Source organism: Orbicella franksi, chromosome 9 (genome assembly GCF_964199315.1).
Source record: "Orbicella franksi chromosome 9, jaOrbFran1.1, whole genome shotgun sequence".
Lineage (NCBI taxonomy): Eukaryota > Metazoa > Cnidaria > Anthozoa > Scleractinia > Merulinidae > Orbicella > Orbicella franksi.
Window position 1 is genome coordinate 29,197,980 of NC_138153.1, and position 26,877 is coordinate 29,224,856.

At 38.2% G+C, this 26,877-nt stretch overlaps 2 protein-coding genes and 1 non-coding gene across 3 annotated transcripts; 2 read left to right on the plus strand and 1 right to left on the minus strand.

Annotated features, from left to right (window-relative positions):
* Window positions 1–1,733: 1,733 nt before the first annotated feature.
* LOC145497329 (fatty acid hydroxylase domain-containing protein 2-like) lies at window positions 1,734–9,423 on the minus strand. Its single transcript, XM_081477154.1, has 8 exons — window positions 9,343–9,423; window positions 6,864–6,945; window positions 5,847–5,941; window positions 5,601–5,704; window positions 4,363–4,484; window positions 3,698–3,903; window positions 3,276–3,548; window positions 1,734–2,409 (listed from the first exon to the last, which is right to left on the minus strand). Exons 2-8 carry the CDS (start codon window positions 6,942–6,944, stop codon window positions 2,238–2,240), a joined length of 1,053 nt encoding a protein of 350 aa, XP_081333280.1. The 5' UTR covers window position 6,945; window positions 9,343–9,423; the 3' UTR covers window positions 1,734–2,237.
* Window positions 9,424–11,031: 1,608 nt separating this feature from the next.
* On the plus strand, window positions 11,032–25,237 carry LOC145497327 (ran GTPase-activating protein 1-like). Its single transcript, XM_081477151.1, has 15 exons — window positions 11,032–11,452; window positions 12,282–12,409; window positions 12,532–12,591; window positions 13,388–13,567; window positions 14,247–14,381; window positions 14,923–15,024; window positions 15,698–15,754; window positions 16,268–16,481; window positions 17,240–17,493; window positions 20,722–20,829; window positions 21,490–21,534; window positions 21,753–21,801; window positions 22,536–22,624; window positions 22,895–23,016; window positions 23,674–25,237. The coding sequence occupies exons 1-15, from the start codon at window positions 11,332–11,334 to the stop codon at window positions 23,741–23,743; spliced, it is 1,734 nt and encodes a 577-aa protein (XP_081333277.1). The 5' UTR covers window positions 11,032–11,331; the 3' UTR covers window positions 23,744–25,237.
* Window positions 25,238–25,924: 687 nt separating this feature from the next.
* Window positions 25,925–25,996, plus strand: Trnad-guc (transfer RNA aspartic acid (anticodon GUC)). Its single transcript has one exon. It is a non-coding gene; the product is annotated as a tRNA-Asp (tRNA).
* Window positions 25,997–26,877: the final 881 nt, after the last annotated feature.

Sequence of the window (26,877 nt, forward strand, 5' to 3'; positions counted from 1 at the left end):
TTAAGGCGGGGGTTAACATGAAGGCCATATTTTTGCTGAGTATTATGGTTTGAATGTAAATATCTCGTTCACGTTTCAAGCGGTGAAAAATCTCTCTGCTCATTTCACATAGCTACGTTTTGGGCTTTTTTGTAAATTTTTTGGTGATTTTTGGGTGTATTTGGGGATAAATAGTTTCTCTTAAAGGATTAGTAAAATTTATGGAAATAAGAAATTTTGAAGATTTGTTGTTGTTTTAAAATTAGAATTTGAAGTTAGAAATTGGTAGACGTACACCAAACGGTTGCCCACCAATCCGGGGTGCCCTTTTGGGGGCAATCAACTGTCTGGTGGTGTTCCAAACCCCTTTTTATTCTTTTAATCCCTCTTTAATTCACTTAAATTCATGTGTACCCCCGTCGGTCCCTATTGCAATTCTACTTGAACACTAATGCAAATGCTGTAATCTGATTGGCTGAGCCATTGCACTCTATCAGCCATTATAGTTCACCACTAAATTTTCTCCGATTCTTATTGGTTTAAACTGATCACGTGACGCGATAGTGTTCATCCGCGGAGAGACACTATCAGCCCATAGTACCCGTCCGAGGAAAATACCCGGATGGATAGTACTCGCCCGTGAAAATATTTCTGTCAACAAGCGGGCTTATAGAAAATAAAAAATTGAATTTATGAGGGTTTTTGTTTGTTTTCTTTTTTGCATTTTACGTTTGGCTTTCACGGCTTTCATCTAAAAAAGTTGAAAATAATTCAATACAATTTTTGAACTGGCGCACGGAAGAAAATATAGTGGTGAACAATAAAGACAATAGAGTGTTTATGTCTCGGAACTATCGGTCTGATAGTTGCCCCTTGGAAATTTGATGTTCTTAAAACTAGCATATTTGCCCTCGAAACTTCGCTTCTCGGGCAAATATTTGTTTTAAGAACATCGAATTTCCGCGGGGGCAACTATCAGCCGATAGTTCCTCGACAGAAACACTCCATTGTTTAATTAGTGTTCAGTGGCTTGGTGTGGTCGATAAAATTTTAACGTTTTCTCGTCTCTCCGAAGTCTTGAAAGAACATATAAAAACAAAAGGATAATTAAATTCCTAAGAAGACTGAAAAAGGACATTTACAGTTTCTGGAATTAAAAGAACTCGAATTTTTTGAAAGAAACTGATAAGCGGGCGCACACAACTGAAAATGTCAAATTGACCACTCAGTCCGCGCGAATTCTCTAAAACGAAAAGTTTAATATTAAGACCAGAAATATTTGGAATCGTTATTTGAAGCAATTTTCAGTTAGTATTCTACTAAACCACAATTAGATCATTCGCTCTCGATTTTTGATTCGGCCCTCGGCCTCATCATCTATCACCTCATAGAAATCTCGAGCTCATGATCTAATTGTTAAATAGGAGAGGGTATAGCGAAAACTGAAATGAACTCTTACCGGTATATATTAGAAGAGGAGGTGCAAGGCCTTTGTTCGGTTTGAAATTAATAATTAAAGGTCGTTTCATTCTTAGAGACCCAGGGGCAGTTAGTTGGGGCGGGAGGAAATAAATTGCGCAAAAATTGAAGCGTCGAAGGTTTTGCAAGTAAGACAACACTTAAATTTTTGCCCGATTTATTTCCTAACTGCCCCTGTTCTGTTGGACCTTTTTCAGCTAGAATGATTTCTGAAGGACTGTAAAAGTGCACTGTAGATATGTGTAGGAACAAAGAAAGAGCAGCTGAGCACAAAATAAAATTTCAGAGCTTTAATTTTATTTCATGAACACAGACTTAACACAATGTTCCAACGATTATCACTGAATATTGACACACACCCGAGAGATATTGACACCTACACTCTTAACATATAGCTACTCATATGTAGCCTTAAATAACACAGATTTAACACAGATTTAACAAAGATTATGTCCATCTTTATACCAAACAAACTCTTGCTTAAAAGTAACCATTTTAAAGGCACAAAGCTTTCAGAAGCCATAAATTAGCTTCAGGTCTTCATAAATCTAGAATTTCCTCGTTTCAATAAATCTATCAATCATGCATTTTTATATATAACTTATCTCAACTGTAAGGTATCCTGGCAGGCTAATATGAAATAAATACCACTCAAAAATAACTTGCCATTTTACATTTACCTTGGAACCCTTAACAGCTGTTTCTAGACATAATTTAACACAAAAATCGAGCCGTTTTTAACGGCATCCGTTTAAAGGTACGTGAAGTTAGAAACAAACTCATTTACTCTTGTTTGGTGACCCTTTCTTGGGGTTATCAGGAAAGGTTTGTTTTAAAGGAGTAAAACCAAGCAGCATGATGTGTCTGTCATAAGCCCTTGAATTTCTGAACATGACATCTGTGCCGTGAAGGCGATCCAACACACCAAGAACACCAAAATTCTGAGTGAACCTACAGGGAATAGGCAAAGCAACAATAAGGCTTCCACTTTTTATGTCTTGCCTACTTAAGTCAAACTGCTAGTTAGGCTACACATAACAGCACAGTAACTTTGATTTGTAACCCTTGGAAGGTGGATACTTCCCATAAGATGTCAGATGTCCCCTGTTATGGGACACCTGCTTAACATGACAACTATCCGAGACCCCCAGAACCACTCTCCCTATAAGAGGACACCTAGAAATGTATTTAGGCTCTCAGGTATTTAAAAAACGAAAGGTACAGGATACCTGTCTAGGTCAAGCATACAGAAAAAGAAGCAAGAATTTGTCTTTCCAGAAAATATGACTACTCCTTCCAGGAAGGGAATTGTGGATTCACAATGCTATAAAATTTGGTAATGACTCCTGGGCTTTTTTTGCCAAAAGGTCTTCTTGGTGTACCTGTACCTCAGGTGAATCAAGGCTCATTATTGCAAAGAATTTTGCATTTCAAAAATGGTTCGGCTTAAATTTTAGTTTTGGAGGGGAGTTAACATATGAAATATTTTAGGACAAGGTACATACACCTATATGAAACAGCAGGATGAAACTCTCTCCACAAAATGACTTGAAACATAACGTGTTTCTGAAGTATTGTTAAAACAAGATCCTTAAACAAATGGTATAAAACTAAATAAGAGCCCTGAAGGTTGTTATTTGGGATGCCTTTTATTTTAAGCAATTTATACCAATGAAATTTGGTGATCTTAATTTTCAAGAGGCTCACACAGAAGTTTACAGTATTCCTAGCTGTTTTGTGGAACAGAAACTACATCAATAAGTCTTGGCTTCTCCGATTCCTAAGACAGGAGCAGAATACAGATTTTTGTCACTTACTTGAGGTGATGGAAGTCATGGGCTTCAGGTGACGGCATAAACGGCAAGTGGTATCCACTGTGTGTGTTGATTGTTGTCATGAGTGCCAGAGAAAACCACATCCAGGCTGTAGCAATGTGGGAGCCCATGATGAAGGGGCCCAAGACTATAGGGCCTAGGTTGGACAAAAGGTGCTCCAAGGGATGGGCATATATGGCAACAATGCCAATCGGTGCTGTCCATTCATGGTGAATCTTGTGAACAAAGCGGTAAATGCGAGGATGATGGAACAGTCTAAAGAACAGATGAAGGGTGAGACTCTGAACTTACATGACATAATTGCAAAGTTCAATTGCATGGCCCTATATCAGAGGTATTTTCACATGTCTCGATGATGTTATCTCCTAGCTACATGTTGGCTAAAGTGATCTTTTGACGCATACCTGTGGCTATAGTAAAAACCAACTTCCTCAACTAAAGTGAAGATGGCAATTTCAAACAACACCCAGTGGAAGCTGGGTAACTCTGGGCCAAAGGAACAGCCACGCCAGACATACACTGGATGCATGAGAAGGGTTAGGGCTCCACCCACTACAATCTGGTTGAACAAAACCAGCTTCACTGCACGTAGAACCTTCTTGCGGTCAAGCTGTGAACAAATGGTGTAAAAGTACTTAAATACCACAACTTTCTTTGCATGCTACTGTACAAGAAATTCACTGCGATCACAGATTGTGTCTATTTTGAGAAAGTTGTGTATAACAACTATTCACATATTGCAAACTTAGCATAATAACCACATCAAAGCTTGGCACTCATTTATGTACGCAGTGTGCAAAGAAAGTTCTGTCTGTGTGATAGCCAAGGGCTAGTGGATTTCCCAGTAATGCTACTGAGTTGATTCTGTCCACGAGTGAAGTTCCTTGGGAAAATATTTAAGGAAATTCAAATTACAGAAGTACTGTGGACCGACAAACTTTTGCGGGGCTTCTGACTACTTGCTATAAATAAACAGATCACAGTTAGAGTTTTTAATTAGGGTTTATTTCACCCTTGCATGGTGCATTTTTTCTAATCAGAGACAGTAATGGCTTGATATACAACTTACAGGCTGATTTGATCCATCTTGAATTTTATATTGCAAGGCCCACTTGGGTCTTCCAGTGAAGTCCACAAACAGATACAATGCACTGAACACCCAGTATACAGTAAATGTCACCACATTTGTTCCTTGAAGAGAGAAGAGAGTTGTTGTGGCACGGTTTCCTTGGATATTGATTATTTCTTATCCTCACTCCACTTCTAAACATTTCTACTCCGTTCTCTATTCTTGGTTGCCACAAACATCCCTTTTCAAAATTCCGCCAATTTTTCCCTGATAAAAATAAGATTTCCCTGCCCAAAAAATGCAAAATGTCGGCTCTACTAGCAGCTTTTCTTCCACTCATTCGTTATAAGTGATAATTTTCACCAATTTCCCTTCCTCATTAACTAGTTTCAGAATAAAAACTAGTGATAAAAAATGACATTTCGATCTCCCTAAGATCATTTTCAAGTTGCAGAAAAAGCGAATGAAATATACATATATAAGTACAAATTAGGGCGTGAGAATGTCCAACAATAAAATATGTAAATACAAGCGCTAAAATGTAAGTGTTAAAATAATAAAATACTATATAAAAAAACTATATAAATAACTTTGCATGGATTGAATCTGACTGTTTGTTCAAAGTTGGTTTAAGCTCCTTTATAAAGAGCATTTTGTAGATCAGGCAGTCAAATTTAATTTGGCACTTTCTCAAGATCTTAAAATCATGGTACATGTCAATTGGGACTGTTCCATGTTGCCCTTTAATGTGATTCCCGATTGAAGATGACCCTTTGTGTTCCTTAACGCGCTGATAGAGGTGTCTGCATGTATACCCAACATAGTTTGCATCGCACAAACACTTGCAGTAGTAAACAATGCACTGCTGGTTAATGGTAGGCAGCTTCTTCATTAACTAAAGGAAAAATATCACAGAGATCAAAGTGACCCCAAATGTTTCTTCCAGCCTTCAATGGTATTAAATCAGCTGTATAGAATTATTTCAATTTTCCCTAACTTTTCTGCAAAATATCAATTCTCCCTGACTCAAAATAAACTTCCCCAACTTTTCCGACCTTGAAGAATTTCTTCCCTGATCATTTTCTGATCTGTGGCAACAGTGCTGCTAGTTAAAGCTAGACATTTTAAAGATCTTCATCCTTAATATCATCATTTTCATACTACAAATGCATGTTAGCAGTATGGATTAGTAAGGGCTTAATATTTCAAATTTGTTTATGGTAATGCCAATCTCTCACCAATAGCCGATAGCAGAAATTCATCTCCACCAAATAAAGCATGGATCTGCTTCCACCAGCCTTGCCACAGATCACCAGATGCTCCCCAGAAACGCTCCACATGCCTATGATAAAACGTGTTTATTTTCATTACAAGAATATTTTTTTCATGTTGACCCCTTGGGAGAGGATATACAAAAATCTGACAGGAGGGGTAGATTTAAGGTACAATTTCTAGAGCAAATGAAGATACAAGATTTCACTAACCAAGTGATTGTATTTCTTGCTGCTGCAAAGCAAATCAAAGCCGTACCAACAACAAAGGCAGTTTTCTTCAAGGCAGCAATTACAGACTTGTTATCCTAGAAAAAAAAGGTAACATTCACCAATAAGAATATACAGAGTATAAAGAACCCTTACTACTATAAATAAGTACAGTCGAACCTCGATTATCTGGACTATTCGATTATCCGGACTTTTTTCTCTGGTCCCAATTTTTTCATGAATATTAATTAGTTGTGATCTTGAAAACTCAAAGTTGCAAAAAGCCCAACAATCCTATCATTGGACTGTTGAAACAGCGTATTATATCCTGTGCGCTTTTCAAAATTCGCAAGTGCGACGAGACAAAGAAATATTCTGATACGTTCAGCTGATATCTGATTGGCTCAATTGTTTTGTTACCAAGGGAATTTCATGCTTGATTAGTTCCTTCCATGGGGGTTATGTAGACACACAAGCAATCGATCATAAACTCAAATCAAAAACAAGTCTACGAAGCGAAAGCGAGCTGTTCTATCAATTAAAGATAAGCAGATAATTATTTCACGTTTGGATAAAGGAGAGAAAGGAACAAATTTAGCTCAAGAATTTGGCATCAGCAAGCAGCAGATCTAGATCTCTGACATACGGAAGAACAAAGACAAGATCCTAAAATTTACTGACAGCATCGAGACAAGCGAAGGATTAAAATGAAAGTCCCTGACCAAGCTACATGTACAAGTCTTTGAAGCAAACAAACATGCTTGAACATTTTAGACCTTTGTAAATACCTGAACAGAAGGTTTTTATTTGTAAATACATACAGGCTGTGTAGATTTCACAATTAAAATGATGTTTTCTTTGCTGTATACCTTTTGTTTACATTTCTATCTCATTAATAAACATGCTTTCGATTATCTGGACTATTTACCGAGGTCCCAACGAGTCCAGATAATCGAGGTTCAACTGTATTGTAAATAAAATTTGACAGAGAGTTAAATTAAAGGTAGATCAAAGCTGTACCGGTTGAAGTGCATTCTTGTCTCTTGGTTTGGCCCATTCAGGTTCAGGCATCACTGGATTACTACTGTCCACTACTGCCATGCTAAAATGATAGAAAATAAAAAATTTCAAAGTTTTTGTTGAAGTGGTACAGAATTCATAAAATTTAGTACACGATACTATTTTCCTTATGTGTACCATGTAAGCAAAATTTGACTAAAAAGAGAGAATGGGACTTTTTCTCCCAGAACAACACCTAAGAGTGTGTAGTCTACTTTGTTTCGTATTCTGGTAGAGTAGAGACCACATTTCTTTTGAACAGTGATCCTTACACCCTCATGCAAGATATCTTCAAATTCACCTGTCTCTGATAACAAAGTCCCCCATTTTTCCTGTAGTGACAGGTATCATGAAACAAGGCCTTTCACATTTATTTGACCTCTATTAGAAAATGTCTTCTCAAATTTCCTTATATTAGACAGATGGTTAGGGCTGTCATACAGTTTTGCTTTTTTACTTGATTTTCACACCCGTAACAAACTTGTTACTTTATGGCTGAATTGTATCAACTACAGGCAAGTTCACCTGTAACATCAAGTGCCCATCAAGCATGCTCAGCCATAACAGGTGCTACACATTACAGCCCTTATTGACAACCTTAGAAGTTCCAATAGAAAGTTACCCCCTCCCTCGTCCTTGTTCTGGAGTTACTGATGAGATGTACTGTAGAATGAGTTGTTCAACAAAATAACCATACCCCTCCCATGGAAAGTTTTTAGTTTAAATGCCCTCACCCTCCCTTCCTTCTGGAAATTCTAGTTTACTTTTATACTTTCCTTAAAAAATTGACTTTTGAGACCTCCCCTCCTTGGAATTTCTAATACCCTCCTACTGGTGGGTAAAGATATTTTCTGGGATCACACAAATATACCAAACTGGGCCAGTTCTCGCATTATCACTACAACTATATTTAGTGATTTTTCTAGCCATCACAGAGAGCATACAAATTATCTTGTCGAACAAGATGCGAGTGAATAAAAGCATGAAAAGAATGAAAAGTTTAACTTTGTCTCCTGTTATCATCTCTTATTCAAACTTACTGGGCAAAGACTTGTCTCCCTTAACCCTTTGAATACCAACTACGCATATATGCGTAATTAATGGTCGTGCTCTTTGTACCACTTGTGATGTCATCAATTTAGATGTCATCAGATATTCTTGATAAGCAGATAGCAGTACTAGGCTAGGCCTTTCCGTACAATGACCAGGTTTAGATATCGACGACATTCCGACATCACAAATTGAAAAACAAGGTTATCAGTTTTGGTGCAAAAACGGTGGTAAAATGGTCCACAACACTTATGATTGATCAAGTCCAAAATTTTGGCTTCTGCGCATGCCCATAATTGAAGTTTTGCTCAATTTTGTAGCTAATCCTCGAAAAATCTCTCCTTTTAGTAAAAAAAAGGCTTTGCTTTTTTAGCAAAACTTAGGCTTATTTAGCATCATGGCAGCTAAAAAACCCGACTAAACAGTTAAAAATGGTATTTTTTGGTGAAAGTTTGGTATTCAAGGGGTTAATGAATTATAATTAAACCAGAAAATGGTGGCACAGCGTGAAAAGGCCTGGATACACGTCTGAGTTTAGTGCCACAGTGTTTTGCAGGACACAAGGTTAGTGGTTTTCCCTATAATTTTGTGTAAGAGACGACAACAGGAGACAAAAGAACTGCCCATTCTTTTCATTTCTGTGACGCCATGCTAGAATCTGCAAAACTCATGAAATCACTCATGCTTCAAGCAAAAGGAGAGAGACTGGTAATGAACATTGAGCTTTGGGGCGTAGTGTGGGAGGACCCAAGAGTTATGTGATATTCCATGAAATATCCACAACACACTAAAATTCTAGTAGCAAGGTTTGACGTCCGAAAAGCAAATTAACAGTGATAAGTTACCATAAACATGAATATTCAATCTGTACACCGATAGTGCGATCGATTTAACTTGGTTAAAGCTTACCCGCATAATAAATTCAAACTTAGGCGTAAGCTTAAATTTAAGCAAATGTTCCATTCAAATAATCTCAAGCTTATAACTGTTTGACGTTCTGAGTATTTAGGTTTCAATAACTTTCATAGAGCTCTCGTAACTCTAGTACTGCAACCAAAATATGTCAAATATCAGCACATGATGTGACTTCGTTTATTTGGACAACAGTCAAAACATAACCTCAATGACAATTTTTCCGCCATTTCCCTTTACACAGCTTTACAGCCATTTTACAACCACCAAATACGGGACGAGAACTAACAGAAAAATTTCGCTTGAATTTTTCATTCCACCAAATTCTTTGCCAATTTGCAGTTTCGTCGAGAGAACGAAACACAACATCTGTGGGAGACTTCATTTCAGCTTCGCGGGAAGAAACAGAGTTTACACGATTACGACACGTTGTTGTAAACGGTTGGTTTGTTAGTTACGTTTCGAATTAAATTCTTACCTTTCCTTTCAGAACTCTGCACCGCTACAACCTTCGCTTTTCCTTTTATCCTCTGTAGCGCACAAATATTTTACTTTTCCCTTGCCGTCCAGTACCGTTCAGCTTGGTTTGTTGACAACTTTTCTTGGAGATAATCATGTGACACATAATTGGTCCAAAGTCCGCTCAAGATCGGCCCAATGACGTCATTAGCGGTATTGTGCCGGGAAAATTTGCGTTCTTCTGTGATGACCTTCAGGATATTGCGCTAGGTACTGGCCGAGAAGAAAAGCAGCTTGAGGCTAAACCAGTTGAACAAGGTAGTGACGAAACAATTGGTGATGACTCAGATAACCTGTGCGTTCAAGAACGACGGTTCTTTGGACCGAAACCTCTATGCCCATTTTGTGCTGTAGGCTATTTACAAATTTCATCACCACCAACACACTAGTACAGTATAAAAGCTTACAGACGCTTCACATCGCATCGCCGCCAGATGATATTCATTTTCCAACGACTACATGAAAGACCATAAAATCCCTTCCACACCCTCCCCACCCTCCCCACCCTGTAATTACCAGTTATCCATGACCCATCAGGGAGGGGTAGCGAAGATAGTTTTACCTAATTTCTTGTCGGTAGAGCAATTCTAGAAATTTTTTTTCTTTGAAATGTCTTCAAACGTCGTTTCCTTGTTCTTTTACACATTCGGTTCTTCAGTTTCCGATAACCTCGCAGCGACCTCTCACAAATAAGCGTTCGGGCATGGGGAGTTTCTTACACCTGAGACAAGACAATAATGCGCAGCTCAGGGAATAGTAGCCTGGTTATAGGACGGTCCAAGTCTCATTTCCTAACCTTCAGGTTTTTTTTTTAATACGCATTCTTTCTGGATGCGTCGTTTCACCAACGTCTACACACAAACGCCGAAAAACTCTGATGATACGATGACAAAAACAAGCGTCATAAATTGTCGCGTCCATCAGGCTTTTCCGGCGTTTTAGCGTCAATCAAGCAATCAATCAATCAATTAATCAACCAACCAGCCGACCAATCAATCAATCAATCAATCAATCAACTTTATTTAGAGAGGGTGACACATGAGATGATAAACTGATAAACTAGTGGCCCTCTGTGCTAAAATCCACGAGTAACTATAAAATAACTGAGTACTGTAAGTATAGTACAAAGTATGAACAATAAAAAGTCACAATGAATTAAAAAATATGTCATAATTACAATGATTTAAAAATTCCTAACTATAATAATTACTATAATTAAATTAACCTGTCTACATACATGCAATAAAAGAACAAAAGTTAAAATATTAAGAGTTTTCGCCTATCGTGGACAACAGGCGAAAACGTATCAAAAACGGGCAAAAGTATTTAGTATTGGTTTTCGAATGAAATGAAATGAATGAAATGATTAATGCGGACAGGCGAAAACAACACGAAAACGCTTGAGGAGGCGATTTTTTTATTATTAATAAGAACTCAACTTGCTTCAGAAAGGTCTTACTCTAGAAAGGCGGGCAACTTTCGCATAGTGACCATAGCTTCTATTCTGCGTCACAAATGCTGAATTTAATTTAACTGGAAATCCTGACGTTGCTGTACAAAAATAGCCCACTAGCTCTAATTTTCCTTTCTGACACCAGCTTTTCCCGCCGTACTTCAGCCAGTAAAGACAGTAAAGAAGCTTTTTAGGTATCGGTCAAACCAAAACTATGGTCAAACAATTATGCGGAAAAGTTAGCGGAAAAAAAGTTGAAACTTTCTGCGAGCCCGCAATGACCACTTTAAGTACTTTTAAAAAGTATGCGCAAGTGCGCTAGCTTCCAGACCCCTCTCTTGAGTCATTAACACCACAGCCGGCGAATTGAACGTTGAGACCGCATTTTGCACTTGGTAAAACACTACACCTTATTTTTTAAGCTTATTTTCCAGCGCGGTCTTCAGTTTTTTTCTTAGACACAAATACATATATTTCCACTGGCTATTTTCCAAGATGACTGAATCAAAAGATGAAGTTCAAGGTGTTGCAGATTTGCTGGCAAAAACTAAAGTTGAACAAGTCAACGTTGTAAGTTTCAAAGGAAAAAGTTTCAAGTTAAACTCCGCAGATGATGGTAAGCCAAAGTTGTTTAACAGTTAGTTTAGTGATCGTTCCTTAAAATTGTAAGGTGAATGAACCCCGTGCCTAAATTCATGGGGAAAACGGTGAACAGTGAGCTAAGATTTTTAATGTTATGGAAGATACATGTGTATGTTGGATCATGGAGGGAAACCTCTTGTGTGGCGGAATTTGAACTACCCTGCGAGAGAGAGATTCCCATCGCTTTCTGGTCAGTGAGAGATGAGAGGGAACCTCTGCTCACAACCGTTTGCAACCTCTTGACAACCAGGGGTGACTTATGGTGTGTTCCTTTGGCATAGTCCAGGATCAGTAGCAGTGATCCAAGATCACTCAGATCAGGGTGCATCAAAGGAGCTGATGATATTGGTTTTTGACAAGTTTTAACCTGTTTAAAACTTACGCATGTCAGACAGATACGACTCATAACGCTGTCTGTTTGCGAGACTGCCAAAAATATCTGCTATCCTGTGATTGGCTACAAAATTACGAAATGGCATCACTGCGCTGGCATGAGTTCGTCATGTTTCACATGCTAAAGCACGACACACACGACATGCTGACATAGTTCACACATGCACTATAGGAAATCGAGCAGTTGCGACCGGTGCTTCCCTTTCATCTCTCACCAAGCAGAAAGAGAATCTCATGGATTAGGAGACAGGGAACAAGTGATCGGGGACAGTGGGTAGAGACCAGAGAGTTGTGGGGCGTAGGAAGTCTTCAGGATGCTCGAGAATAAAGAGCAACAAGGAGGATTCCCAGGATGTCAGGAACAAGGGGAAATAGGAAAATTCTTTCAACCTTTTAATTCTCTATTACAGCTGCAGAGGTTGTTAATGCAATTAAAGCCAGTAAAGATGTTCAGGCATTGTGCTTAGAAGGCAATACCATTGGCGTTGAAGCTGCTGAGGCAATCGGAGAAGCACTTGCAACAAGACCAGAGTTAGAGGTGTGCGATTAATTTAACTAATGTATAACTAATCATTTTATTGTAATTAATTACTACCAGTTTGCTGTTAATCAGTCTACTATGATTTATAATATAATTATTGTGTATTATTTTTATCTTAGAGAGCATTATGGAGTGACATATTTACTGGAAGATTGAGATCTGAAATTCCACTGGCATTGGTATGTTTGAGTGGGATCATTTGACAGTTTCTGTAAATTTCATTGTTTGATCTCAAACAGAGAAGAATCATTGTATACACGATTTACAACATTACCGTTAACAGTGTGATTGACTTTTGATCTATTCAAGTCATTAGCTTTTAGAAATTTTGTTCTGCTGTATTATCTTGTCTTGATGCCTGCAATTCAAAGATATCTACCTATGCAGCTCAAAGCTTGCTTGTACCTTTGACACTGGAATCAGACATCACTTGCAATTAGTTTAATACCAGTAAGCCATTTCCAAGTTGCTTTTACCTCTGTTGCAAAACAAGTCTTGGTGCCCAACCTTTCGTATGGATATGAGATTTTCTTGCATGTCTGTTGTCTTGCAAATCAAACTCATTTCCATATGAAAGGTTCTGTACCAGGACTTGTTTTGAAACAGAGATAAGCAAGTCGGAAATGGCATATTGACTTCAAAGGTTTGCAGCATGCAAAGAAAGTCTCGTCTGATAGCCTGGAGCTGTGGGTTATTATTTTCAGGAAAAAAACAAGGATGAAAGAAATACCATAAGAGATTAAATGATCATATTAGTTTAATTTCAAATGAATTAATCATGTTTATAATAAATTTAGTAGGGGTAAGTAAGAATGCCTTTCAGGCTAGGACATTCTACATCATAGTTGCAGCTATGCAAACTAGAAGATTGATTTTCTTTGCTTCCTTAAACTGTAATAAATGATAACGTAATAACGTAAGTAAACAGATTTTGCTGTTCTTATTTAACAGCTTCTGTTATTTTTTCTACTCTAGGGGCACCTGAGTGATGGTGTCATTGCAGCAAATGCAAAGCTTGCTGAGCTGGATCTTAGTGACAATGCATTTGGTCCTGATGGAGTGAAAGCCTGTGTAAAACTCCTCACAAGTCAGGCTTGCTACTCATTAAAAACACTGAGGTTAAATAACAATGGACTTGGTGTTGGTGGAGGAAAGGTGAGGGGCCTATTTTATAATGGCTTTGGATGTTGCTTTTTTGTGGAGATATTGGCTAAGTAGGCTAAGTGACAATAAATCTAATAAATCCAAGGATTGGTCAGCATAAGTGGAGGCAGTGTGGCTGAGTGGTCAGCATGTCGGACTTGCAGTCCAGCAGTCTCAGGTTCGAGTCCTGCTTTGACCACTACCTGGATTTGTTTCACGGTAGCCACGAGTTCAGATCCTTGGCCACACTTGTAAATAGCCAACTGGTTTTCCTCCAGGCTGTAAGAATTCTTAACAATGCTATGTTGAATTTGAATTATTTGTTTCAGTTATTTGCTTGGCCCCACCAGCCTTTGTACAATAAACACTGCCAAGGGTAAATAAAGGTCATTTATGTTTTTTTCTTTATTTATGTACTTTAAAGGAGAAATGCAACTTACAGATCAATTGACTGAGATGTTCAGAAATTAACAACAGGTGCAGTGAGTGTTCACGTCCTATAGCAGCCATCTCTTTACAAAGGCTGGAACCATTCCTGTGGGAGTTGAACTCTTTTCTTATGTAAACACTTCCTTTTGTTCCAATAAATTTCCATGGGCGCTGACCACATGAATGAAAATGCTCTATACTAGGCTAATAGTTTGCACTAATTGTTAATATGTAATGTGGATGTTTCTTTGTTTGTTTAAAGATTCTTTCACAAGCTCTGATTGAGTGTCACAAACAAAGTTCAGAAGCAGGAACGCCACTACAGCTTCAAGTATTCATATCAGGCAGAAATCGACTGGAAAACCCAGGAGCCAAATCTTTAGCAGCAGCATTTGAGGTAAGGGGTGCGTTCATAGCAACTAGCCTTGTGACAACAAGGTTAAGTCTGCATACAAGCCAGGTGACCCATTAGGCCGGAGCTTATCCCGGTTTCTATAGCATGAAGCGACTAGGAGTATTCTACTCCCCCTGGATGGGATGCTAGTCCATCACAGGGTTACCCCCAGCATTAAATTAGCCAGTCCCCATTTATACATCTGGGTGGAGAGAGGCACTCTGAGTGTGAAGTGTCTTGCCCAAGAACACAACACAATGTCCCTGGCCAGGACTCGCACCCGGACCACTTGTCCCACTGAAGGGTGGTTCAACTGCACTATTATTTTGTACCTGACATGATCCGCATTTTAAGAGGTACCATTTTTTGGTCAAAGTAATCTCTTGTGAAACCCACCTTCTCAAAAAGTCTATCAGTTTACCTGTGAATATCATCAACATTTTGCTGTACTCCAAGTATTTATTCTAAGCGTTAAACTATAAAAAAAGGATCTCTGATTTCATTAAATATTTTTATTATTTTTATACTTTTTATTGTTCTGTAGACAATAGGAACACTCGAAGAGGTTCAAATGCCACAAAATGGAATCCTTCATGAAGGCGTAGCGGCACTGGCTGAAGCATTTAAGTCCAATCCAAACCTTAAGGTTGGCAGCCCAGTTGTGAGATACACTGCACGGGCATGAATTATCTATTATATAAATTGGTTCTTTATTATATGGACATTGATGATATACCAGTAGTTTTCTTGTTCCTAAATTTTGATTTCTTTGTCACATGTGTGAAGATACTATTTTTATCTTTCACGTATGAGGCTATTGATGTTGTCATGGTTACGGAGATAAAACTTTCTTCTTTCATTATCACTGACTTGGTGAATTTGACTCTTTTAACAGAAAATTGCATTTTCTTTCTTTGTGTTTTGTTAAAATGGTTGTCATATTAAGTTAGACATTTTCCATTACGGTCCTGACCTCAGTTAAGGTGACCACTGTAAGTAAACAAGTGAGATGTCTTAGATTTGAATGTTTCATCAATATCCACATGATAAGCAAAACATTACATGCCTGCTTGGAAATATGTATTTTATTTGCTCATGTCACAGCACTCAAAGATAAAATTTAAATCCCTGCCTGGTCATGTAATGTCCTCTATGTGTTATTAAATTATCGATAATGGTGCCATAGAAGTGTTTCTTGCTCAGCTAAGATAACTTAATGTCCAATGCTGCTACATTATTGTCTTTAGGCTTTTACAAGTATTTATTTAATGGTTTGTTTACTTGACATTGTTTGATTTTAATCATCTTTTTACTGACAGATTTTGAATTTAAATGACAACACATTCACTCCTCAAGGAGCTGTAGCCATGGCCAAGGTAAAGTTTGTTCTATTTTCTTTTAGTTTACGTTCTAGTCCCTTTTGGCATTGGATTCCCATTTAACTCTCCTGAATGGAGAAGAGAAGCACTGTGAGAGTAAAGTTTCTTGCTCAAGAACAGTACGGCTAAGGTTAAAAAATGAAAGGCTAGATCTAGAGTGATGTGAGAGTAAAGTACCTTGCTCGAGAACAGTATGGCCAGCATTTAAACGTGGACTGCTCGATCACAAGTCCAGCACTCTAACCATTAAGTCTCCTTGTCTCCAATTTATTGTGTATTCTGTAGTGCCAGAAAATATCCATACCTCCCCCATGGAAGGGATTTTTTTCTAAGGACTCCCACACACACACCCCTCTGGAAACCTCTCTCCATTTCTTTAAATCTTTTGGTCTTACAGACCCCCCCCCCCCCCCCCCAGGAATTTCCAATCTCTTCTGTTGGGGGAGTATGGATATTTTCTGGACCTGCACATTTTCTTGGAGTTATAAAACAGCTGATTTTTTTTGGCAGGTGTTGCCGAACCTAAAAAATCTTGAGGTCATTAATTTTGGGGATTGCCTAGTCAAAACAGAAGGAGCAAAGGCGTTGGCAGAGTGTTTGCGCAGTGCATTGAACAACTTAAAAGAACTGAACCTTTCTTTTGATGAGATCAACAAGGAGGGTGCATTAGCAATTGTTGAGGCTTTGGCAAGTAAAGACTCTCTAGAGAAACTGGAATTAAATGGTACACTTTTCAGCTGTAAACTTGAATCTTGTTAATAGTTACTTGTGTCAGCATTATATATAGCTGTTACTACATACATTTAACACATTAACAACATTTAAAATATTAAACCATGTTGGTGCCACAAGTCTCCTGTGGCTGACAGTATTATTAGAGCATCTGACCAGTGTGCTGGTCATGGGTTCCATTCCTGTTGAAAGACCTCACAATATTTTGTTACATGCACCAGTAGCCTGTGTCACTAACCGATGAATAACCCTTGTGTCTAAGGAAATAACCATGTGTTGTTGTCACTTAGAAGGTAACTTGCTGAGGAAAGAAGCTCTTAGTCACAACGTATACCTTAAGTAAGATGGCTGACTTGTAAAAACATGCCTCTTGCTCAATGGCATTTCCACTTCCTATTTAGGCCAAATCACAGGTTATCCTCTCGTTGTACATGTATTGGTGGGACTTTTAAAAGGACGTTACTGTGCCTTTAATAACACCTGAACTCTGAAGTTCAAGCCCTTAATAACAAATATATTGCATTTTTGGCTTCCATCAATCATAATTACAACAACAACCAATAAACCTGGAAAAAAAAAACAAGGAAAATGGATTGAAATCTCTCGATCACAACCCAGAGACATGAAGTAAACTTCTGTTTTCTGAGAGGTCTACTAGGATGGTTGATAACAGTGAAACAAAACCGTTGATTGAGCAGAGTTTGAGTTTTAAGGAAAGGAGCAGTGATAAAATCTTTTTTTCTTTTACAGGGAATAGCATTGGAGATGATGGAATTGAAGAAGTGAGGAACTGGCTTGATTCTAAGGGCCGGCTTGATACCTTAGGTTCAATGAGTGATGACGAGGGAGAAGGTGATGATGATGATGAGCTGGAAGGCGGGGGCAGCGAAGATGATGATGGAGATACTGCAGATGATTTGAACTTAAGTGTGACAGGTGTCAGTCTTAAGCCACAGTCACCGTTGCTTGGTGACGATGAAGAAGTGGAGAAAGAACTTATAAAGGTGAGTTTTTAAGATAAAATTTAGCTTGCAGACTTGAACATTTAGGCTACAATTGAAACAGAGATTTTGCGTGCACCGGGTGAATCAAACATGGCTGTAAAACGTGTTGATACTTCCTATTAATACATTGACTTTATTTTTTAATGTTATGTACAATGTAACATGTTTCTGATGTTTTGCATGTGACGTGATGCCATGTCTGGCAAAAGAAAAAAAAAAATCTCTATTCTGGTTTATTATAATGACAATTTGCATATTGCAAAATATATACAATATGTGTACATGTACCTTCTAATAGTGTTTTTATGCCTAATTAGCTGAAATAATAGTTTTTTAGCCTGCATTAAATATCTGCACACAAGCCACGCTCAGTACTAAAGATATTTTAAAAAATTAGAGCTCACTCCGAGAATCAAATCATTGAGTCGATTAATGTTGTAACCCAGTTGTGTGACCATTCAAATGAAGGTCATTTCAAGTACATTGATCTGATACTGTTAACTATGCTGTAGAAGTGGCTCTAACTTTAAATCTTTAAAGGGCAACTTCTATGAGCATTTCTTCTATGCCATTGGTGCAGTTTATATTTCACTATTGTTCAGACTTTTTCTATTCATATTTGGGAGTGGTCATGCCAAAATACCACCTTCCTAACTCCAAAACAGAAAAACAGAAAAATTTCTCAGCTGATTTTTAATAGGTGTCGGCATTTTGTAGTGCTAATTAGTTTTCTCATTGCACCCTACACAGGGATGTAACTCACCAAGAGATGATTCCAATAAAGAGGGAAAAAGTTCATGATTAGGAGCCAGTACATGTACAAGTCTACTGAAATGTGGTTTTCAATGAACTTGATTTTACCTTGCTGAGAAGAATTTTATTTTTATTTATTGCTGATAACAGTTGTCGATTTAATATATACTAGTCAGTTGAGGCTTTTCAATGAGGCATCACGTCACAGCATGCAGTTGGCAGTCTTTTATCATGGTTATTAGTAGCTGTTGTTGAATTGTACAGGCCTTTTTAGATAAATCATTCATAAAATCAATGTAAAGAGTGGTTTCCAAATGACTACTGTAAAAGCAAAACCAAAGTAATTTCATCTTTGGCCAATCACACACAGTAAATGTAGACAAGATAATGAACCAATCAAAAATTGAAGCAAAGCATGGGACAAAATGCAGCTAGTACCAAGCACGGGAAAAGGCCAGGTCACTACTAATTTCAGGTTTGCTTGTGATTGGTTGAAAAGTACAACAAGACTGTGCTGATTGGTTACTGAATGCTGCATGTTTCACAGACTGGTGCAGAATGAGGAACTTGACGGAACAAGCATTTCATTGTAAACTGCGTCATATTGGAAACTGCTCTATTTTATGCCAATTTTTTTAATGAGACATGCACTAAACGTTTGTATAATATGTATAATAGCATGTGTTACTCTAAGCACATTATTTTGCATGTAACTTGTACTTATACAATATTTGTAGTTAGATAAAAGAAACAGAACTCGACTTGTAAAGTGTTTGAAATTTCTTTATTTAATTTTGCTCCAAAAATCACATCACAGTTACTGTATAATTTTGCTCTATAAAAATGCAATTAGATTATGCGATTATTCACTATTTATAATGAATTTTGAAGAATTTCCAGTATTTTTATCATTTTTTTCACCATTGTGTTGTTTAGGGGTAAATGATTAATTTCATCTTGGAATTTCATCTCTTGACCTCATAGGTTTTTATTTGTATAGTGGTATCATTGAGTGAATAAATCTATTTGTGTTGTCTTAAAAGTAAATGATAGTTAGGATGTTTGAATGAAACATTAAAGAGTGCAAGATAAAAAGTGTGATGTTATGAAATTCGTATTCCAAAAAAGAATTTTTCTTTTCCAGACATCCTCCTTTGAATGTTAGGAATCCAATAATTGTCTAATTGCATTTGTACGATAATAGAGTGGGTTTCAACTGGGTGTCGAACGTAATTAGGCAGTAAGTTTGGTTTTAGTTTTACTACCTTGAAAAGATTGGCTGAGTAGTCTAATTGGTAAGTAATTGGTTTGGGTTTGGTTTTATGACACTCAATGTCCAATAGCTCCCTTTATGAGATGAGCCTGCAGGGACTCATGGTAGTTGTATTCATCATAACAAATAAACAGTCCAAGATGATGAATACAACTACCATGATTCCCTGCAGGCGCATCTCCTAGAACAAAATTGCTTATGGAAACACGCAAAATGTCCAACAGTCGTTTTTTTTTTCCGACCAACATGGTTTATTAATTGGTGAAAAGCTTATGGCTGATAGTGAGCCTGAAAAACTCAGACAGATTTCCGGCTGTAAACAACAGCCCATAACCACGCGACTACTTCTTTTAAAATGTTGTTCTTAATTTGTCCCTAAGTTCATAGAGGCTGTAGGAAAACATGAAAATAAATTCAGAGGAGAAAGAAGGTTCTTCTTCCCATTGTCCCACTACCAAATCCCCAAGGGTTCAAACGAGCGGAGAGCTGCTTACAGACCGTCTTTTCCACCGCAACTACTTCAATCTTTGGAATCTTGTTTACACTGCAAAATGGAAAACATATAACAATTCCAAACGAATTGAAAATACTGATCAAAGTATTTGACAAGGCGATTCAAAAATGGCGTTAGAGATTTGAAATCAAGTTTTTCTTGTGAACAACAAAAGCTATGATCCAATATGTGTTATTTACCATAAGCCGATTCTATGAGAATTTGAGAAAATTCTTACTTGCTGCGAACGCGATAATTTTTTCCTCTGATGACCTTGTTAAATAGTTTGAGGATAAGTTGAAAACAACAAGAACAACAGAATCTGGCTTGCGAGCAGACTCGTGTGTCTGAGTTTCTCGTTCGCCTTTGAGCGAGCGGGTTACGATGAAGCGGAGTTAGCAAATATGGCCATAACTTGTTTAGCAATAATTAGGCATTTGTTTGATGCCATTGTTATATCATCAACTCAATAAAGAGTGCTAGTACTGATCCATCAAAGGAAAATTGCTGAAAAATGGGTTTAACCGTTGTGTACCTCTAAATACAACCTATACCTTTCTTGTGACCTTGGCACTAGTTGTTACTGAAAAAAACTAATTTTTGCCGAGAATCGTCTCTCGATATCTCTTTGTCTTTTGTGCTCTAAAATGGTGTTAAATTTATTTATTTGCTTGTTTGTTTATTTGTTTATGTATTTTTTCTTATTTAGGTGGTGAGCATGGAAGTTGTCCAAGATTTTGTCAACTCGCCGTCTTTGGAAAAATTCAAGAATATTCCAAGCTCACAAAGGAGATCATTATTGGCGGAGTATTTTAAGGTGTGTAAATATGGCCGTAATATGGTATTTGGTGTTTTCATATTGGATAATTGCTTTGTTTGTTAATACCGAAATAGCCTGCGATCAGGTGTTGTGTTAGTTCGCAGAGACCAAGAAAAAAGAATCCAGCGCAGGTTAATCCGGAGAGTAAGTTAGAGCACTTTTCCCGCACTTGGCACCGGTTTCATGTTTGCCCGCGCTTGACTCTGGTTAAATGTTTTCAAGCGCTTGGCACCAGTTTCATGTTTTCCCACGCTTGGCACTGGTTAAATGTTTTCCTACGCTTGGCACTGGTCAAATGTTTTCCTGGGCTTGGCACTGGTTAAATGTTTTCCTGTGCTCGGCACTGGTTAAATGTTTTCCCGCACTTGGCACCGGTTTCATGTTTTCCTGCGCTTGACTCTGGTTAAATGTTTTCCTGCGCTTGACTCTGGTAAAATGTTTTCCTGCGCTTGGCACTGATTACAGTGTTTTTCCGCGCATACCACTGATTGCATGTTTTCTCGCGCTTGATTCTAGTTACAAGTTTTCCCGCGATTGGCAGTGAATGCATGATTGTGCTTCAAGTTAGGATTGATTCTCTGCGTTATTTGATTCGCCAAGTGTGAATGTGTTATTTGATTCGCCAAGCTGAATGTGTTCTGCTCTGCATTTTAACAGGATGACCTGCAAGACACTAATAAAATCGCGAAGTATTTCGTATCGGTGAGTATTTATTGCAACACTTACAGAAATAACAAAGGTATTAGTTTCTACAGAAATCGGTGGAAAAGTGAAACATTTAGCTATTTATGAACTTGAAGTTTAACAAGGCAGACTTCGAACAACTTTTCTCAGTTACTCAACAACTTTCTGAGATTTAGTTTAAAAGATTTACCTTAAGCGTCACAGTTCTTTTACGATATTTTCTTTCCTTCTTTCAGACTTGCGTGTCGCTCAAAGATAATAAAGATGCACTCGTGGAATGTGCAGGTTACTTTTGAATCAAAGATCCATTCTATTACTGGCTTTATTGTATGACTGAGAAAATTACTTCATTGTGAATGTGATTGGCTGACAGTAGACCAATTTTTCGTTTAAGTCAATTTGCAATGCACTAGTGCAAATTAATGCGGGCAAGTTTGTCTCCGTCATATAACAAATGAGTAATCTTATGAAAGCTCGAGCAATCCACCGTAGGAAAAAAAGATGGCGGATGTACATTTTGCCACAAGGCCTTGCGAACCTAACACAGCCTAAAACACACAAAGAAAACCAAATTTTTACAGCATATTTCCCTGTACTAAGGACATTAAGTAGCCTAGGTTTGAAGATTGTGTAACGTTTCTATGCGTTTTCATGAACGTTGTTAAGGTTTTCGTGCGCTAAGAACTATGGGTAAATGTACCAGTCGCCATCTTTTTTTCCTACGGAGGATTAAGGATTCACACTACTCGTGATATTTTGAAAATTCTTTCAAACTGCACTCGCGCCTTAAGGCTCGTACAATTTTGAGAGAATTTTTAACTAGCACCCGTAATGTAAATCCTTAATTGCACATCCTTCATACAATTACCTAGGCTCAAATTACCAATGTTTCCCACACCGCTGCAGCTTTCGCCTCTCCGCTGTCAACTCAATCTCAAAGTTGCGAGTTCCATCAAAAACGTTACTCCTTTGCCGGACTGTAATACCTTTGTAGTGACTTCAGTACTATCTTGTTTCAGACACTATTTTGAAGCCTGCCCTTGAATCAGCTGACTGTAAAGAAGAGGGACTTATCTCTTCCCTGTTAATTCATATGGGACTTCTCAAGGTACTTGAACCAAACTGTTTGTTTCATTGAAGGGTGGCAAATCTCAGGAAAGAATTGGGGAGGGGGGAAACGGGAGAGTAGAAGAGGGAGAGCTTACACGGATTCCCCCAACGTTATTTTTATCCCAAACGAAGAGTTCCGTCGCTATTGAGCAAGTTCTTGAAAAAGAACTGTATTCTAACAGAGGTACTGTTAATTAAAACCGATTTCAAACGTACATTTGCTATGAAGAAAAATCTTACTTTGTTGATATTATTTTTATGTTTGCAGGGTGAGGAAAAGATTGAGTTTGCCAAAGACATTTCTGGTCCTCTAAAGGCTTTGGATTATGCTGTCAAACAACCTTATTTCCCGAGACACCTGAAATCATTTTTTGTCGCCTTCATTTCAAAGTAAGTATATTGACTTTTATGTTTGGTGCAATCGTAATCGCTTCCTACACTGCCCCAACAAATCAGAGAACATGTTAGTTAACCAATCAGGAAGAATCCATGGCTTGGCTTGCCCCCTTTTCCCGCGTTTAGAGCTGAGTGTATGTTTATTTCCCGCGCGAAATACCGGTTGCATGTTTTTCCGCGCTTAGGAGGGGTGCTTACCATTCAGCCAAAAAAACTGATCTTGAAATTTTGGTTTAAAGCCAATTGGAACAGTAATTTGCCGGAAAATCCGTTTGAAAATTATAGACTTCCTACAGGGGTAGTCCTCTTTTTCCGTTCAGAACAGAACGGCGGAAATTTCCTTACCATTTGCTAAATTTTCCAGTTCTCAGTCTCTCATCAGCCGAAAACAATTAGGAGAAATCGAATTGTAACTGGTAAGCGCCATCTCGTTCGGTTGGTGCGCTGATTTTGTAAAACCCTTACCATTATTCAACGGTTTATTCTGACGAATGGTAAGCAACCCAGGGTACATGTTTTCTGGCGTTTGGTACTGGTGGCATGGTTTTGGTTTGAGTTCTGATTGGTCCCTTATATGTTATTTGTGTTTATTGTGATTGGACATTGTGATTTGAGTGACGTTTTAATAGCAGTTTTTTGTTTTCTTTCCAGACCTAACAAGCTTTTGGATTCTTGTTCAGAGGCGCGTCACCACTTCTTACAAACTCTGTATCAGATTTAATGTCACCCCGATGCAGCGAACTATGATCATTTGTTTATCTGTAACAATGAATCAAATTTTACTTTTCTGCTTAGCATTTTATTAGGTACCCTTAGTGGAAGAGAACGTTCTGTCACTAAGTGTCGTTTAAGTACTTGAAAAGTTTCCGACTCGTTGTGACCAATCAGAAGACAGTTCGACCGGGAGTTGTCTCGTGAGCTAATGGGGAGTTACCTAGCAACCTTAGTTAATTACCGGAGGGGAGTAAATGAGTCAAACCAAGCTTGGATTTATGTGGGTCTAAATTCAAGTCTGTATATAAACTGAAACCCAAGTGTATGACCATTCAAATGAAAGCTATTGAACAGTTCAAGGTGGCTTAAAATTTACATCATGAGAATGAATCTCTATAATGTGACCATTCCAGTGAAAGCTAGTGAGGAAGTCCCATTTGTTGAAAGGCTGAATGACGCTATCCAGCGGATAACACCCTTAACCCCTCTCTCCTCTCCCCCCCCCCCCCCTTCCCACCACACACACACACACCTCTAGTGTTGGTGATCTACCTTAACATTCTCCCGATTAAAAGAAGTGTAGTGTAGTATACACTTAGTAGATTGGAAGAAGAATTTCGATCTCGAACTAGGAAATAAAAATGTCAAGGAAAAAACCATAAGTAGGCGAACAATTCTTTTTACTTCTTTGTGGCTATTGGTTTTTTTAATTTTATGTCTCATTATTCTGATAGTCGATGACAAGTAGTTACATTAAGCGAATTTGAACGATTACAATAAATGACCAAACAAATGAACGAAGGCGGTGTAATACTTAATCGTATCTTGGGCCACTTTAGGCGAGCGATGGTTCGTGTTTTGGAGACTAAACGAGTCGATCTGATATGCCGCCGAAAACTACCAAAAAAGGTGTGATTAGGTCATTTGTTGACCCATGTCCAGTTACAAGTCCGGCCATATCGGATCTGTGACGTAATATTGTAGGATATCAGGGGCTCTGATATGGGGAGGGTGAAATATAGCTTGCGTCAGAGACGCCACCTACCGCGGGATAATTTACAGCTAAATTTCCGTCTGTAAGGCAGGCCAGGTGAAATATAAAGTATTTTCAAGCTAGTTATGTGCGTGACGTTTCTTGATTGGCAGAGGTATTTTGCAGGACACCTCATGCAGAAATCCGAACGCCAAGTGTGTTGTTTAATTGCGGTTAGTTTTACTTATGTTTGCTTGCAGTTAGACAGATTATATTATTTGGTCCTTTACAACAAAAGCTAACTGCAATTTCCAAAAAAAAAAATTCCTGCACAGCAAAAACTGTTGAAAAAAAATTGGTGCAAGGGAAGCCATGGGAAAAAAACGAGCAAGTGTTTTTCTACAATCCGGGTCCTGCGTTTGATTTACATGTAAAAAACAATTCTTGCACAAGCTATTTTCCACCAAAAAAAGTCACGCACAACCAAAAGATGAGAAACAAACTTCATGCCTCAGAAAATTGCCCAACCACCCCACGCCCCCCCCCCCCCCGTCTCAAAAAAGTAATGATCTGTCCCTTAGTGAGAAAAAAAGCGACTTTGCCACCAGTTCGATCCTCGGAAACTTTTAACTTTCTGGGAGTTGAATATAATCTCGCTCCTTTGGCGAATCTTGATGATCTCGGCGAAAACCAGTTTCGGTCTTCACTGACTAGAGCAGTCTTCAATAATTTCAGAAAGTAGTTTTCTTTTGTAGAAAAAAAAAATCAGAGCTTATAAAATGCGGCTTAGTTTTGACATTTCTTATTGATGAACGACTGCTGGGTGAAGTGATTGTGCGTGCTTCATATCAGAGGGTTTCCACATAACTTATGGCTGCCAGGTTTGCGTTAAATGAAATTTTCAGAATTTCTTACTCTTTGGGAATGAGTTCTTGTCCCAAACTCCCTCTTCTTGGGAAAAGCGAATAGGTCGAAGTAAAAACCGTCTTCACAGTAAAGATTCCGACGAGAATCGAGGACCAGATTGCAACGCTTATGCGCTGCAAACAGTTTAAACATGAAAGTAAGAGAACTGAAAAGTTAAGATGATAGCTATTTTTGTATTCATAATTTACAGCTGTGTAGCGGAAATTTCCTGCTGAAACAGGAAGCGTCACCCTGAACTGAAACTTAAAACATTAAGTAACGCTAATATGACACTTAGTGATAACTACTTCCTCGGTAGTATAGTGGTGAGTATCCCCGCCTGTCACGCGGGAGACCGGGGTTCGATTCCCCGCCGGGGAGTGTGGGATTCTTTTTTTTTCTTCTCGATATTTTTAAAATCGACCTCTTAGTTTATTTCTTCAAGTTAATTTTTGTAATGATGATTTAACATTGAAAAAAAAAAATTAAAACTCCATTCCGATGTTTATCCTTGAAAATCATTTATTTAATATAAACTTCGTGGTTTGTTACAAGACAACATTTCTGTCTTTACAATTGTCCAACTAATTATCGATGAAAGTTAACAGAAATGTTTATTCTGACTTATCTTGTTAAGCGTAGGGCATTTTACAAAGTGTGCCCCAAAGTGTATAAAAGTGTATAGACTTCGCCACACCGCTCCAACTCCAGCCTCGTTTCCACAGTCTCTTCGAGAAGAGAGAGACTGGTAACGAGTTTGCGCTCGGTAAGATCGGTGCGCGGTCTATCTGCAAATAGCTCTGCAAGGAGAAAGCGGGAAGAAATGAGAGAGGAGAGGGGAGGGTCTGATCTACAGTCTTCGTTTTACACTGACCGGATCTCGCAATATACTTTCACTACACAGCAGTATAGCAGGCTGTGTTGAAGAGAGCCATTCTCTTGTTCGGGTTGGTCATTAAAATCTTCCGGCGTACAACGAGCTCAAGGGGTCGTCAAGAAACGGACTGATCTAAGTTTTTGCGATGGAAGTTTCCTGAACCATTGCGGGTTTGGCGGATTGGAATCGAAAATATATTTTTTGAAATTGCGTCATTAAGAGAAAGATTGTTGGGTGCGCGCGAACGAAATACAACCCGCAAGACAAATGAAAATGATAAAGTCTTTTTTTCCTGGTAAAATAAGGACTAGATTCGTCTTTGAGAAAGTTGTGAGGATTTTAGCTGTTACACTGTGCATTCGGTTAATCGTGCACTTAAAATTGT

Excerpts from the sequence above, each read along its gene's own strand:
- LOC145497329 (XM_081477154.1), bottom strand. The coding sequence starts at position 6,944 with ATGGCAGTAGTGGACAGTAGTAATCCAGTGATGCCTGAACCTGAATGG. Across the intron at positions 3,904-4,362 it reads AAGATGGATCAAATCAGCCT|CTTGACCGCAAGAAGGTTCT; the intron begins GTAAGTTGTATA and ends ATTTGTTCACAG. Across the intron at positions 2,410-3,275 it reads CATGACTTCCATCACCTCAA|GTTCACTCAGAATTTTGGTG; the intron begins GTAAGTGACAAA and ends TATTCCCTGTAG.
- LOC145497327 (XM_081477151.1), top strand. The coding sequence starts at position 11,332 with ATGACTGAATCAAAAGATGAAGTTCAAGGTGTTGCAGATTTGCTGGCA. Across the intron at positions 14,382-14,922 it reads CTTTAGCAGCAGCATTTGAG|ACAATAGGAACACTCGAAGA; the intron begins GTAAGGGGTGCG and ends ATTGTTCTGTAG. Across the intron at positions 15,025-15,697 it reads AGTCCAATCCAAACCTTAAG|ATTTTGAATTTAAATGACAA; the intron begins GTTGGCAGCCCA and ends TTTTACTGACAG.